At 30.6% G+C, this 15,917-nt stretch overlaps 2 protein-coding genes across 4 annotated transcripts in view; one reads left to right on the forward strand and one right to left on the reverse strand.

Annotated features, from left to right (window-relative positions):
* The window catches only part of mus302 (mutagen-sensitive 302), a 111,818-nt gene extending 95,968 nt beyond the window's left edge, over positions 1 to 15,850 (forward strand). The window contains exons 12-13 of one of the 2 annotated variants that reach the window (XM_035352201.2): positions 8,909 to 8,997; positions 12,617 to 15,850. In XM_035352201.2, the coding sequence (XP_035208092.1) occupies positions 8,909 to 8,997; positions 12,617 to 12,716 (189 nt within the window). In that variant the 3' untranslated portion in view covers positions 12,717 to 15,850. Of the gene's footprint in view, positions 250 to 8,908; positions 8,998 to 12,616 lie in introns of those variants that run through there. The other variant, XM_035352202.2, reaches the window with a different exon arrangement.
* The window catches only part of LOC118182814 (uncharacterized), a 263,465-nt gene continuing 255,042 nt past the window's right edge, over positions 7,495 to 15,917 (reverse strand). For both annotated transcript variants that reach the window (XM_085813015.1, XM_085813016.1), the window contains one exon: positions 7,495 to 14,151. In XM_085813015.1, coding sequence (XP_085669141.1) covers positions 13,217 to 14,151 — 935 coding nt within the window. In that variant the 3' untranslated portion in view covers positions 7,495 to 13,216. The remainder of the gene's footprint in view (positions 14,152 to 15,917) is intronic.

Raw genomic sequence — 15,917 nt, forward strand, 5'->3', positions numbered from 1 at the left:
GGAATGGCTGTTGATGTTTGCACTAAATTAGATAGTTGAAGCATAATTGATTACAAACAAGAAATATTGCTTGACTCTGTGATGTAGTTAGAATTCATTTATTTACATCAAATGACAATATGATGATGAGTTTCAAATTTGTATATTTAATTAAAGCTTTTTAATTTTTTTTTAGCTTAGAATATGTAGTGTATATATGTAAATATTTATACATTTGGAAAAGTAAATAAAAAAAGTTTATTTTTTCAATCAGGTTTTGTAACTTTTTTCCCTGGAGTATTATTTTGAGATATTTTATTATTTATTATGCTATAAACAAGCAAATGTAAGTTCTTTGCTTTTTAATGCTCTTGCAATTTGTTACATCTAAATATGCTAATGAAAGAAAAATCTTATACATGCTGGAATTGAAAAAGTCTATATGTGAGGATTTTTGAGATAAAATGGAAATTTATCAATCAGTCATAATAAATCAAAACTCTAAACTGCTTTCTTTTAAAATATAATTGGCTTAGAAATGTATGTATGTAGTGAATGAATACTAATATAAGGGGCTGTTGAAAATGTAATGAACATTAAACGATGTCAAGTTTCAATAGTTAATGGAAGAAAGCAGGTGCTGATGTTCATGCAGATTTTTTATATCATGACAGCATCATATATGGGTGGTAAAATTATCATGAAACCTAGTCAGTTAAGGCTGGTATACTTTTAGGAATTCAGATTGGGAGATTCTGTAGCAGCTGAAGTAAAAAACATCAATAAAGCATAGAACAACAAATAAAAGATTACTTACCATTGGTTTGCAAAATTTTATTTCAAGTAATTTGAGATTACGAAATTAATTCTGTTGTGGCTATCATCCTTCCAGCATTGATTTGAATGAATTAAACAATTTAATCAATTTGCATCCATGACTGTCTGCACCAGAGACTGCCCAAGCACTAAATGTACACTTTTCAACTGTTTCATGGTGCTTGGCAGTAATAGGAAAAGTAAGAAAACTCAAAAAGTGCATCATACCAAAAAAATTTGCTGATGAAAACAAAGCATATGTACTTCTCTAGAAATAAAGAAGAAATGTTTTTCCAACAAATTGTTACTTTGGATGACAAGTAAATTTCTACTGCAGTGTCTTAGACTGTTGGCCCGTGGACCACATGTGGTCCGCAAATACATTTCATTTATGTTTTGTCCAATTTTAATTTTGATAACGATTGAAAACTAACATGAGTTATACATCATAAAATCTATAAATGGAGCTAATTAATTTACAGTATGATAGGAATCTTATTAAAAAATTTGAAGGCACACATTTTGTTAATTTTCATTCATACTTGTCAAAAAATAAATAATCTCAACTATGAATTTTTGCTCTAAGAATAATGGCTTTGTTTGGGAATACATTTGTATGTGAACAGCGTTTTTTTAACAATGGAAAATAAGAACCCTATAAACTAGTAAGTATGTAAAATCTGTGATCAATGTAATTTCTTTCCAAGACTACAAACTTTGTCAGCCTTCAAGTGTCAAGCTGTAATAAGAAATAAAGAGGTTTATAATTATATACACCAAACATACGTATTTTTATTTATATGTTGATGAAAAATTTAATAAATAAGAGAGAGACTTGATTGTTATTACTTATTCTTAGGTTTTGTCTTATTTGGTAAACTTTTCCTAAAACTTAAAAAGTTTTCAAAATTTGTTTATTTTTAGTTTAAATTAAAGTAAGTTATTTAATGAGTAATTAAACATGTTAGAATTACTTAAAAGAAATGTCAGTATAAGAATTTAATATTTAACTGGCATTGTATTTGAATTACTGTATGTAACCAAGAAAAAATATCTTGCAGGTAGACCCCCCCCCACATTTCTCAGATATCAGATAGAAAATAAGCATAAATTTTAATTTGTTTAGTTAGTGATGTTACTAATTTTGATAAAATTTTATGATTGTCTAATTAATTAGTCAGCAGATGAAAATATATATTGGATCAGTTTTTAAAGAATTTTCTTATTAATATATAAAAAACTGCTATTAAAGGGAATTTGTGTAATTAATTGTTAAATTTAAATATTAGTACATTTTTTTCTTGAAAAAAGCACTAGTTATATGGGACCCTTATTTTATTAGTTGGAAACTGAAAAAGAAAAATATGTAAATGTAAAATAAAAATTTCTCTCTCCTTCAAAAACTACGAAATGTAAACTTTAGCTGTGATTGAAAAATGTGATCATGATGCAAATATGTTATGAATTTTATATGATAATGATATAATTTTGCACTTAGTGATGCTGGTAATGATAAAAATTTTTATTTAGTGATGATGATAGTTATGTGAATTTGTGCTTAGTGATAATAATAAGAATTTTTTACAATAATTTTAGGATTTGTATTATTGAGTTTTGCTTAATGTAAAATTTAGAAATATATATGCAGGGTGTGAATTAGAAGTTTCAAGACTGGTTCATTTCTGAGTAGGGGAGTGCGCACGGACCGGTTCCACTGGGTGGGGGAAGTAGGGGGTTTCAGGGAACGAACTGATGCTGCAGCAGTTGCCTCTGGAAGCCTGGAAATTGTGCATCGCTTGCAGTGTGAGTGCGTGTCATTGACCTTGGTTGAAAAGTGGGAGAGGCGAGAATGGAGCAACGTTATGCGATTAAGTTTTGCATGCGACTGAACAAAACTGCCACGGAGACTCTCAGTATGAGTCAAGAGGCCTTTAAGGAAGAAGCCATGTCCTGTGCAATGGTTTTCATGTGGCACAAATGTTTCAAAGATAGCCACAGGAATGTTGAAGACGACAACCGCTCTGGGAGGCCATCATCAAGCCAAACAGATCAAAATGTGGAGAGAGTGCAGAAACTTTTAAACAATTACCATCGTCTCAGTACTAGATTAATTGCCAATGGGACTCGGTCAGAGTACGGTGTGGAGGATTGTTACGGAGAATTTGATGATGTGAAAAGTGTGTTCCAAACTAGTGCTAAAAGTTTTGTCGGTGGATCAGAAGAAACAACGCATGACAGTTTGCCAGGAAATGCTCCAACGGTTGAATGTTGATCCGAACCTTCTGGAGAAAGTGGTCACTGGTGTGATGAGACCTGGGTCTTCGAGTACGATCCTGAGTCGAAGCGTCAAAGCTCAGAATGGCACACTGCTTCTTCGCCGAAGCCCAATAAAGCTCGCATGAGCAAGTCGCGTGTGAAGTGCATGCTGATTTTTTTAAATTTTTTTTTTTTTTATGGTAAAGGAGTGATTCACAAGGAGTTTGTTGCTCGTGGACAGACTGTCACAGGTGACTTCTATGCTGGAGTGCTCCGCCACTTGAAGGATCGAGTCCGGCACATCTGCCTGGCGATCAAGAGCGATTGGATTCTCCACCATGACAACGTGCCCGCTCACACGTCGTGCACAGCCGCCGAAGGTTTGGTCAAGTTCAACATTACAACACTGCCGCAGCCACCCTACAGCCCCGACTTGGCCCCAAGTGATTTTTTCCTTTTCCCCCGAATCAACACAGTCCTAAAAGGGAAGCAATTCGACGCCATCTAGAAGGCTTTGATGAGAGCCCTTGACAGCATGATGCCCGAGGCCTTCTAGAAGGGCTACGAACAGTGGAAGACGTGCTGGCAGCGCTGTGTTGATGCTGAAGGATCATATTTTGAAGAATTTTAGTCCACTGTACTTAAATGTCCAATAAATTTCTGGTTCTGAGGGAAGTCTTGAAACTTTTGAATCACACCCTGTATGTATATATTGTGATTGAAGTAAGATTTCAATAATAATAAGTCACTGTTGAAGTAAGGTCCAATAGTAGCTATAGTTTGCAAATAGAAATTACCCACATGAAGTACTAAAATCTTTTCCCCTTTTAGGTTTATCTCAAACATGTTTTATTGCATGTAAGGGGGTGGAAAAAATTTTTATGAAAAACGCGATCAGTGTACAATGATATTTTGAAACAAATGAAAATTATTTAGAACACACTGTATTCTATGCTGAAGAATATGTTTAGAAAATGAAAACTTGTTATGGCTAATCTCATTTGACTGACCTGCTCAGAACAAACCCATGAATTTTATTGTGAAAAGAAGTGTTGCACTTGTTGTTTTCATGAGCTTTGAGCACCATAAGAGACAATATGACTTTGCAGCTGCTCTGCCCCAGTTTTGAAGGCGAACTTCCTGGGAGACAGGTCTCAACTCTCTTTCCCTATCACCAAACCACTGGAGAGGACTTTGGCTCGCTGTATTTTGAGTGGTCCTGTGCTTCGAAGACACTATACATTTAAAAACATTCATGCTTTCTTGAAGATTCAAGCCTGAATCCCTTGGTATGCAGTTAGTGTCATTAATCACTATACCATTTGGGCAGTGGAAATGAACTTAAACATATCTGAGGATTGTCGTTATATATTTTTACATTCAGTTCATAGCCAAATTTATTTTGATAACGATACTGAAAATAGTGAAATACATTTTTTTCAATTAGAAATCAAGGTAGTATGTATATTTCCCTTATAAAACAATTAGTAGAATCTGCAAAAATATGTTTTAAAAAAAGTTAGTAGGTATATTGTGTAGTACTTCGATATTAAAAAATATATATATATATCTTACTGACTCACATATGCTCTCTAGTTTTGTTCATAGTTCTAAAGATTTTTTTAATATTCACTTAATTTTCACCTTCCTCAAGACATTCAGAATGCAAACTTCCCTAAATTTTAAAAGGAATTTGTGTATGTAGTGGTTTTTGGTTTTACTAATTGATTTGTTTCTGAATTTGTGTGCATGGTTTGTGATTTACATTGGCCAAACTAAGAGAGGCTTAAAATTTCGCGTCAAGGAACATGAGACATATGTTAGAAAAAAGGAAACACAGAAGTCTTCTGTTGCTCAACATTGTTGGTCCGAAAAGCACACTTTCAATTTTTCTGCTGCCAACATTCAAAAAAATCTTTGTGTTCTAGTTAATGATCCTAATTCCAATCCATCTTTGCCTTTGGCCTTTAAAGAAATTATGTTTTAGATCTGGTTTCATCAACAGATGGTGCCACTTGCTCATTCTTGTCCAGGCTTTCTAATCATTATTTCCTATCTTGTTCATTTGCGGTTTTGCAGCTGAGGATGGTGGTTCGGTAAAACCATCGAAACTAGTCCTGTGAAAATTTTGAAAATATAACGCTGATTTTTATTGTTGGACTTCTGAAATAGTATTGATAAAACAATTAAGGTGAAGAGCTTCAAGAAAATGGGTATTTAATCCTCTTGCAGTTTCTGAAAATCATTTATGAGGGAAGACAGACTGAACAGTGACAAAGATGATGGTGATGACTTGCAAGGTGTAGCTGATAATGCCATTCCCATAGCACTGATTGATATGAGGCTGTAGAAAGTAGCTGTAGAGAACAACAATAGATAGAAAAGATTCAAGATACAAGAAGTAGAAATGAGGATGCTAATATTACTATGTATTATGATTGGAATCTATGAATACTTTAAATTTGTTATAATGTTACTGTAACCACGTTCTTTTACATAATTTTCTCTCAGTTTTGTATCATAAAATTGGTAAAAAAAAGGAGAAAACGTGGCATGTATTATTTATTAGACAACTTTTCTTAAAGTTTTATGATAATGTACATATGCTCTAGTCAGAAGAATATACACCATTCTCTTTTAGTTCACAATATTTCAATTCTCAGTGTTGAATATTATAATATTTTTAAATTTTGGTATTTGTTAAAGAGGATTCTGATGCAAAACGTTTTCCATTCTTGTAAATGCATAAAAATCTTTGAGCCTGATAGCCTTAATGTGCTTTGCCATAATAAAGTGAAACATTTATAAAAAATCTATTTGTCCGTGAGCTTTATAATGTATAATAATGCAGTTAGTACAGAAATGCATAAACTAATTTTTTAAGTAGTTTTATGATAGAGATTTTATTATTTCATCTGCGTTCACCTGAGAAGCACTTAAAACACAAAACTCACAGCTGCAAGAAACAGCATATACATACTTTCTTTAGCACTTCCCACACACACCAAAATGGCACTTAAAAGAATACAAAATGCTTCATAATATGTAATGTAGCAGCATCATTACTGAGAGCTGAATAAAGGCAATAGTATTTTTATAAGTATCATTGATACCTGCTTTGCTTAGTGTCTTTCATATTGCCAGTGAGACTAGATGATTTCTACATCCATTTGCAGATTTTAAGTACAGTTATGTTTATTAGAATGACATTTAAGAATACATAGTACCTCATAATTAATGTTACTCGTAATTAAAGTATTGGGTAAAGACAAGTTGGGACATATGGACAGCTGTGCGTGTAGCATTTCTGTAAGAATCATTGATACCTACGTAGTCTCTTTTCACTGCCAGTCACATTGACATAGGACGATGGGATGACCAATAATTAAAAATCACAGGTTTGCCATTTGTACTGAACTTGACAACTTATTGCTTTATTCTTTTCAAAAGTTGGGAAGGAGAAAGAATCAAACTGGTGTAATGTTTCTTTCAGCACAAAAGTTACAAAATCTAATACTTTTATTGCAGGTTAAAAATGTTGTTTCATAATGGTCAGCATATTGCTGGGTTTTGTTTTTTGGCAGTAATAATTTTAAAATAATGTTTTTTTCAGAATTTCAGTACTATTTAACTAAAAATTTTCCATAAAATTTCTTTCAACAAGAATTCCTGAGCTGGCATAGACTCTTCAGAAAGCAGACATGAGCTCTTTGAAGTAAAATTTTCAAAATTCAATGTAAATTTTTTTTTTTTTAAATAAAACTTGAAGCAATTTTTTTATTGGATGTCAAAGTCATTTTTTATGGCATTTTTGCATGTGCCTGTATTTAACAGTCGTATTCGGATAGATCAGAAAAGAAACTCAAATTGAAGTTTGTTTTAAAAAATCAAATGTTAGATTTATTTAATTAACTAAATTTAATTTATTGTTTTAGGGTGACCTTTTTTACACTCAAATTTCAATATACCTCCTGTCAATTTCAATATACCCACCAGAAAATCTGTTGTTAATAATGTTTTGAACTTTTTGCAAGTTATAAAAACAACACAGTGGAGAATTATGTTCCTTCTTCCATCACATGGCCTAACTTAGAAGCAGTGTAAAGTCACCTAATTTGCTACTATACTGCGTAGAAGGAATAATTTCCTTTCATTTGAATGCACTATTTTTCTTTTCATTATTATTTTTTTCCTTTTTCTGGGGCATTTTCAGCCCTTTAACATCTAAGAATGGATTTTTGTTGTTTCCTGAGCAAAAAATTATTATGAAATAGAAAAAATTCTGCTAGCATTACAATTAATAAATACAATTATGCTTTATTTTATATATATATAAATATAGCCATGCTGTCTTGGAATGTATTTATAAAACTCTATTTTTTATATATGAACAAAGGGAGAAGATTATTCTAATGTCAAATTTGACTCAAGAAGAAAGAAAAATTAGTACACATTTTCTGATATTTTATTTAAAACCAGTATCAAATACAGCTCAGTGCCCATTTTTAATATTATTGGTCCATTAGAAATGAGCACAAAAATACAACTTAAAGTACTTGAAAATAAATCTTCTAAACATGGAAGAACATTTCAAATGAGTAAAAAGTTGGAAAATTTCACTGAAGGATTTAATGAGGTGATTTACAAAATAATGATAGGCAATACAACAGAGGTGTACAAGAACATCATATATTCTTTTTCCTCTTATTCATTTTAAGATAATAATTAACATGTAGATTTAGGGAATGTGGAGAGAATTTAATTTTTATGTTATTATGTATTATATAAGAATAAATGTTTTATATTTTGCTTTATATAATGTTAATCTCGGCTTATATAAACATACCTAGGGCATTCTCATTTATAACAAACTTTTTATTACATAATTTTAAAGTATGATTAAAAAAGTTTTTAATATTTTCTGATTTGATGGAGGTATAGTTCTAAAAAATTTATTCTAAACCACAGTTATTATGTAAGTAATCATGTGTCCATTTAAGTGTCACAATTATAAAGTAAAAAACTCGAATCGTAATCAAGTGACTGCTAGTGATAATTTTCGTTATACGAATTACTGCTAAAAATAATGAAGCAATTATATGTTTTATTCTTCCTTGAGCATGATTATTGAGCAGAAATGCAAGCACTTTTAAATTAAAATTTGTATTTTAGTTAGTTTTGTATTTTAGTAATTTTTCCATAATTGAGTTCATTAATTTGGGAAAATTTGTATCATATTCTCTTTTGTTTCTTGCAAGAAATCTTTATAAATTATCTGAAAACAGCTCAGAATGTTGACTTAAAGTTTAGCATTTCTTTGTTCATAATTCATTACATATGTAAGGAAAACACACAATTCTGAATTTTCTAGCGATTTTATGCATATAGAATTCGATTGTTAGAAAACAAGAATGAGAAAGTTCTGAATTTTATGTTTTTACATTTTTGTATTTATCATTTATTTTCTAATCATATATATAAACTTGGTCTTTTTTTAAATATGTGAATGTTTTTAATTCTTGAGATTATTCTAAGTAAACTTTGTTGATGGTAAATATTTAAATTTTGTGTTAAGTTGTTAGGTAAAATAGACAATTCAAGACTGACAAATTATTTAGTAAGCAAAAGAAACCACACATTTTTGAAAATCTCCTTTTGTACATGTTGCGCTAATGTTTGATGTTGCTACTTTACTTTAAATCACCTGCTTCCCTTTTACAAATTTTTATCAATTATGAACAATCTTGTGAAGTACATTAATGTGCATGATATTGCACAGTTTGTTTTTTAAATATGGAACTGTCTCAAGATGCAGAATAATCGTAATATCTTAAAAAAAGATTTATGTTTTCTTTAGGTATTTATCTCCCCTCAAGAAATTCTCTCTCCCTCAAGAAATGTCACTTCAAATTGGCTGGCTATGTGTAGCTGCCAACAGGCAATAATGTATCCTTTGTTCTTACTATATGGATATTATTCAAGCATTTAAAAGTTGTATTTCTTTTAACTCAGCATTCTACATTTAAATTTTTTTTCTTTGCATTAAATTGAAAATATGCAAACGACTAGTGACATGGATATTGAAATTCTTAAAGATGAATTTACACAAAATAAAATAGTTTGGCCATGTAATGCTGGCATCAGTTGTGCAATATTGGTTATATTTCTGATAACGGAAATTATTGAGCGATGGCTCTTGAGTAAGAATTTTCCTTTCAGGAATATCAAAACAAGTTTCTTGTTTGCAGATCCTGATACTTGTGAGAATAGAAATCGTATTAAATGCGACATTGAACGTAATTCAGTTTTGGCAGTTTTAATTACCTAAATAAAATTAAACTCTTATAGTGGGAATTTAAATGAATTTAAATTGTTTGCTTCAATATAATAATTTATATGCATTTTCTTCAAAATAAAATTGTTGAAATTGCAATCAGATGAAAATTCATAGACAAGTAGATCGTAATTTTAGACCATTTCTATAGAAGTATGTATGATTCTTATGTTAAGAGATGAGCATGCAGCATATTTCAGTGATATGCACTAGAGATCTTTTCAATCACATGCTACATGTGTTTGAGTAAATTCATAATTCAAACACCCCAATCTTTTTTCCATAGCGGAAGACGAAATGTAATTGATTCCTTCCTGTCATAAAAAAAGGAAACAATTATGTTCATACTATGAACCAATTTCATGAATGAACAGTTTTTTTCTTAAACAAAATGCCAGTTTCATTATGAAAGGACTTTTTTTAAAAAATTCTTTATGTAATCTTGTATGAAAAAGTGATAAACCAACAATGATTCTATCGTATGAATGGTATGACAATTATTAACAACCGAATAAATGCCTAAGTACATGCAACAAATACAGTCTGGCAGTGCATGCTAACGAAGCTTCTGCAGATAACATCAGTGGAAACACAAAAAATGCAAAGGTTCATTAAAGAATGAATTTCATTTACTAGAAAATATTATATAGTAAACTGTATTTAGTACTTAAGAATAATTCAGTGCAATACTTAACAGTTTTTTCCACAGGATGTATTATAATATGATTAAGTGATATTTATTGCAAAACAAAAATTTTATCGGATTAAGTATAAAAGCACTCTGTCGTAAATGTAAATATTTTAAAATAAATAAGGAATTAAAATTTTATTTTGTATTCTTGGGATATATATATATATATATTATTAGATTAAAGATTAGTTTATATATATATATATATATATATATATATAAACTAATCTTTGATGACATGATACTTTTAGTAAGAACACTCTTTCTTTTCCACAGAGGATTATTTTGGATTTGTAACTTAGATCATTATTTGAAAGATATTGCTTGTTCCTGCAATATTCTTTAAAAAATGCTAATCTTATAGAGAAATGTATAGTGATGTATTATTCCTTTCTATAAATGGCTTAATAATATTAGTGAGTTAATTATTTTAAAGAAAAACAATTCTGTACATCTGTCTTCAAGCTTTGTTTTTTATGTAAAAAAATTCATATTTTTATATACTTAAAATACTTAAATCCAACTAAATTTCTTTAAATAAGAAAAAATGCATGAGCCCAAAATGGAACTTTTAAAAACATAATATTTTACTTTCTCAGAATTTTCTGTTTTTTAATTTTTTTTTTTTTTTTTTTTTTTTTTTTTTTGATAGTAGGACCAACTTTTATTTTAAGATGTCAAGCCAGTATGTTAAAAATATCTATGCGTGCATTTTAACCTGCTGCATATGTTGCTGCAGGATGGCCAAAATAATGCTTGCATTTTTTATATAATGACCCTATACATTTTAGTGCACACAAACTCAACTTGTTAAAAATGTGTAACAGCATCCAAGAAAAGAAATAACTTAGAGTCCAGTTATTTTAGCTACTGTACTTGTCAAGTGATACATTGAAAACTGTACTTTTTAAGGTAAATAAAGTTCTTCTAATAATAATACAGACAATGAATAGTAATAGTGATTATTTTTGATTCGGAATTTAAAAAATGCTTTTTTAATTTATGCATGCAATATTTAAATAATTATAGGAAATTTAAAGAAGAATATATTTAATCTGATTATTATAAGCATTTTTTTAAACAGTTGGCACAAAGCTAAATCTAAAGCAATGAATTTTTGCTGTATTTTCATTATTAGTATAAATGGCTTTATAATGGTCGTTGTTAGTTAAAATGTTCATTTAATCTATTAAGTGCAATTTGAGCTCAGTGTGTTTTGCTAAGTGTTATTACACAAGATACTGTGCATCGGCTAACTGGATTTAAAAAATATATGGTTAGTTGTTTTGGCAGGCTGGAAGTTACTTGGTCTTATGCAGGCAGGAATATTTTTTTATAAAGAAAATATTAACTGTAAATAGTATGTAAAGCATGAAGGATCTTTTCATCTAATGAGGTGTAAATCACGATTTCAAATGTTATTTTGCGAAAATAGTTATGCAGCTTATCGGATGGAATTCGTGAATAATCCTTTGGAATTCATTCAATACCCTGTTACACAATGCAGTGACGGATAATGCTGGAAATTTTGGATTAAAAATTGTAAATGCAATATAATACTTTAAATATATAATATAAATTAATAATTTCATTTATTAAGCCTTTTTTATAGAAAGAGCTATCTACAATTATAGAGCTAAATTTAATAATGTCGTGGAAAATACAGTGATCAGGTAATGATAAAGAATTTTAGAATTCGATTAATGAAGTTTTTTCAACAAGTGCAAAATAATTTGCATATTTAATATTTAATAATCGTTTATGATAGGGGAAGCACCTAATACTTATGAACAGGGGAAATAGTAAAAGTTTTGTATGCATGTCGTAGATTTATAAAAGCCTCATTGCTTATGTGCAAACAATAATAAAGCTCTTGCCATAACCATTACAGCAAGCCCACATCGATGGTTCCGACTGTCGTTGCTATTGTAACTCTGGGTAATTTTGAAATTACCAGAGTATGCATGTAGCACGTGCATAGCATATTTGATATTCCCCCCGAAAGGGAAGGGGAACTCATAATATTAGGTGATCCTGGTGCTGTTAGTTAACTTGCCATTTTGAATAAGCCACCACAATCACCCAAGATTATGAACTAGATTTTTACCCTATAGAGGTACGTCAAGAATGCTGTAGTCTGTTTCAAAATCTGCCATAGTTTGAATAACATAGTTAGAGGTTATCGACGTGTACTACAACATGACAGCTAGATCTCGATTATCTTTTGGACAGACAGGTCTTATGCGCAAAATTTGCGAATCCTTATAAGTAAAACTTTCATATTTCTTCATGTCCATAGATACATTAATGTGCCTTCTATCAAAAACAGTTACATTATCCAAATATGCAAAACATGCAGATTTAATATTTTCGAATTATTCGTATGTACAGGGGGGGAATATGGGAATAAAAATTTATTAGGAGTTTCTTATTGAATAGTTTTTAAGTAAATGCTTGGTATCTTTTGCATGTGAATTTCGTATTTTTGTTCATGATATTTTAATAAAATATTTTATATATTTTACTTAATTGTGTTCCAGATTGATATCAGTGCTTTGTGTACTAGAATATTTCGTAAAAATTGTGAAATCGGATTCATGGCTTTTATGTATGTTTGCTGCAATGAATTATAAAAGTTAATGTTTAATGTTTTGTTATATTTTCATGTACCTTTCCTAAATTCTAAAAGCACACATGATTCTCCCCTTTTTTAAAAAATAATGATATCTTGATAAGCCAAATATTTAGGGCAGTGCTATCTATTGGAAGGTTTGTAGAGTAAGTATCGTTGGACACGGACATAGAAACATTACATGTCATGCACAGTGATATACAGATTTGAAAATATATCCAGTCTAAGAGCAGAGCTATTTGAATCACCGTTTAGCACCTTAAAAAGAAATATAATTTAGTAAATGCATTTCAAATAGAAACAAAGTGTCTTCGGACATTTTGGCTTTTCCACATAGGTGAATAAATTGGTAGTTAAGGTTAGTGATTCTTAGAGGTAGAGTTATGTGAGGACTCTCGCTCTTGAATTTAAATATCTACTCTAAGTTTAAAAGTGTAAGCTCCAACTAACAATAAATAAATAAATATTTCATTCGTTTTCACATTTTGCTGCCAATCTGAAATATAAGTTAATAATTTTCATGCTCCCAGTCTCTAGAATACGAGGAACTTCCTCTGTCTTGAGGCGGAATGTTACCAGAATCTTCATCATCTTGCCAAGTCCCTCCGTTTTGATAATTATACTGCACCGGATAAAGAGATTTTTCCATGTCTTTTGAGACAAACTGTTCATCATTTAAACACCTGAATCTTTCTTCTAAATCTGCCAGTCTTTGCATGGTCACTTGAAGTTCTCGTAACATTTGTTGAGAAGAATCTTCCATTTCAAGTTGCTTGTTTTCACTTAATTCCAGGCACTCTTTCAACTCTAAATTTTCTATCTGAATTTCATATAGAGACTGTTTAATGCTACTGAGCTGATCTTCCAGTTGCAAAGCATTTTCTGCTGACAATTTTAGTTGTTGTTCTTTATCATTAAGCAACACTTCAAACCTCATAAGTCTTTCTTCGTTTTCTTTTAGTTTGTCCATCAAAGGGTTGGAAAATTCTTCTTGATTAACGTATTCATGTTCTTCGGGAACATCGTCCTGTATCACATTACTGCTGAAGACTGATTTAAAATTATAACTCTGAGTAGGACTTTCACCAGTGCTGGTTTCCATTTTTTTGCACAGGTCATCTATGCAGTGATCGATATCCTCCAGATAGCCATACACTGTCCTATTCAGTTCATGTTTACTCATGATTTCATTGCAGTGTCTATCTTTTAGTTGGGAATGTAGATCCTTAATCATCTCTTGACATGACATGAGTGTGGCATGGTAGCCTATGAGCTGAGAATGGATATCAGGATTTTCGTAAGGTTTGTTTTCTTCGAGTCCGTTGATATCTTCCGCATATGGTGGTGGAGCATGTCTTTTTACAGTATGACTTCGTTTCTGCCTGGAATTATGTTTAGGTGGGGTTGGTTTCTCAGGAGGATTGGTTTCTAAGTTTCTTTGGCCTGAAATCACAAGACGAAATTAATGAACTTCCATGAAAGAATAATAAGTAGGAAATCTTATATTTCTATATTATATTTTAGTATAGTTTAATATTTCTTAATGAAAACGTTTTTAAATACATTGGGAATTTATCTATCGTTTATAACTTATTGCTTTTTAATAAAAAAACTCGTAATTGCTTTTGCTTCTTTCCTGAATTAAAAATGTGATTTTCTGAAATTTAAAATGATTTAACGGTTTGCGTCGAATCTGTTTTTCGCATAGAAAAATGCTTCATAAGTCTAGATCAAGCTTTGCACCTATTACTTTTTTCTATATTCTTTGCAGATTCAAATTGAAAACCTGGAGCTAACCGGAACGAGCTAGTGAAAATTAGTGGAAATAAATTGACTTCAATTTACAATGAAATAACATTTGAAATGATGTTAGATAACGCGGATGCAGAGCCGAGGAAACACTATTTCAAAGACTAATGGTGCTGACTGAAGGCTACGTGCGAAGAATTATTGCCATTTTGTATTGTCAGATTTATAGTCTAAAGAGCTTCAATTTCTCTTCTCTCAAACGATCCGCGTGGGAAATGCTGCGCCAGAAGAATGATTTACAAATGATTAATGTGGTGAAGCAATAGTTCGAGATGCTATACATGCAGGAATACAATAGTTGTATTTGTACAGAACTTCATTTGGGGCCGTAAACGACAAACGATATATGTATGTGAAAAACTATCATGGCTGGAACAGTGGATTGAGGTCCTAATATGCGCGAAATCTTTATTAACTGAAGTTATAATTTTACTTAAATAAGCTTGTGAAAGCTTGCAAGTCGTTATTCAAATGTTCGGGCATTTATATGTCTGTGAACATTTCTGAAAGTAATGTCGTACATATTTATGCTGAATTTTCATCTGGTTTATTCTCGTGATTCTATTCGATTTCAAAATCATCTGGTTTATTCTCATGATTCAATTTGGTTTTCAAAAAGAACCTATACTTAGCTTGAAATTTGCTTTCCCCCCCCCCCCCCGATGCGTTTTTTGCTTCATTAATTACTGATGTCTCTTCAGCATCGATAATCATTTTTTGAAACTTTTTGTTAAATGATTTATTCATTTCTTACTCTGATTTCACGTTGTTCTGAAGGTAATGGAAAGCTCCTAATTTAAGATTTAAAATTCTTTTGTTAACAATAAATTGCTTTTAATTTAAGATTTAAAATTCTTTTGTTAACAATTAATATGCCAATACATCATTAATCTGGAAGATATTTAGATTATCTAGTACAGACTTGTGTTCATGCAGTGGGGGAGTGCAAAATGTCAAACATGTGATGTTCTATTGTTCAAAGCTCAAGAAGGACGAAAGGAACTCATTTCTAGGTTAAACTCTGTGAATATTACATTTCCTCCCCCCTCTTCACGTATTTGTCCAACATAAAATGGCTTTCTCTTTCTTCTGTAAATTTATCTCTTACGTGTCATCTGTGAATTTGTAAGTTTTTTTTTTTTTTTATTTTGTGTTGTGTTGTTGTATTTGTTTTTTTTTTTTTTTTTTTTACTTACCTCTGTAAGCCTTGTGTGCACAAGGAATTTAAAATTTTCAATTAAAAAATGCATCATTAATTAAAACTCTTTATGTTAACAATTAATTATTCAAATAAAGATTAAAATTGAATTGTAATATCAATTCGAGCAGGATTCGTAATTTCTATTAATTTTATTTAGAATATAACCATCTATATAAAATATTTATATTAAAAATGCAAT

This window comes from Stegodyphus dumicola, chromosome 3, assembly GCF_044657685.1.
Source record: "Stegodyphus dumicola isolate Sdum_Otavi_A_Nest chromosome 3, ASM4465768v1".
Taxonomy (NCBI): domain Eukaryota; kingdom Metazoa; phylum Arthropoda; class Arachnida; order Araneae; family Eresidae; genus Stegodyphus; species Stegodyphus dumicola.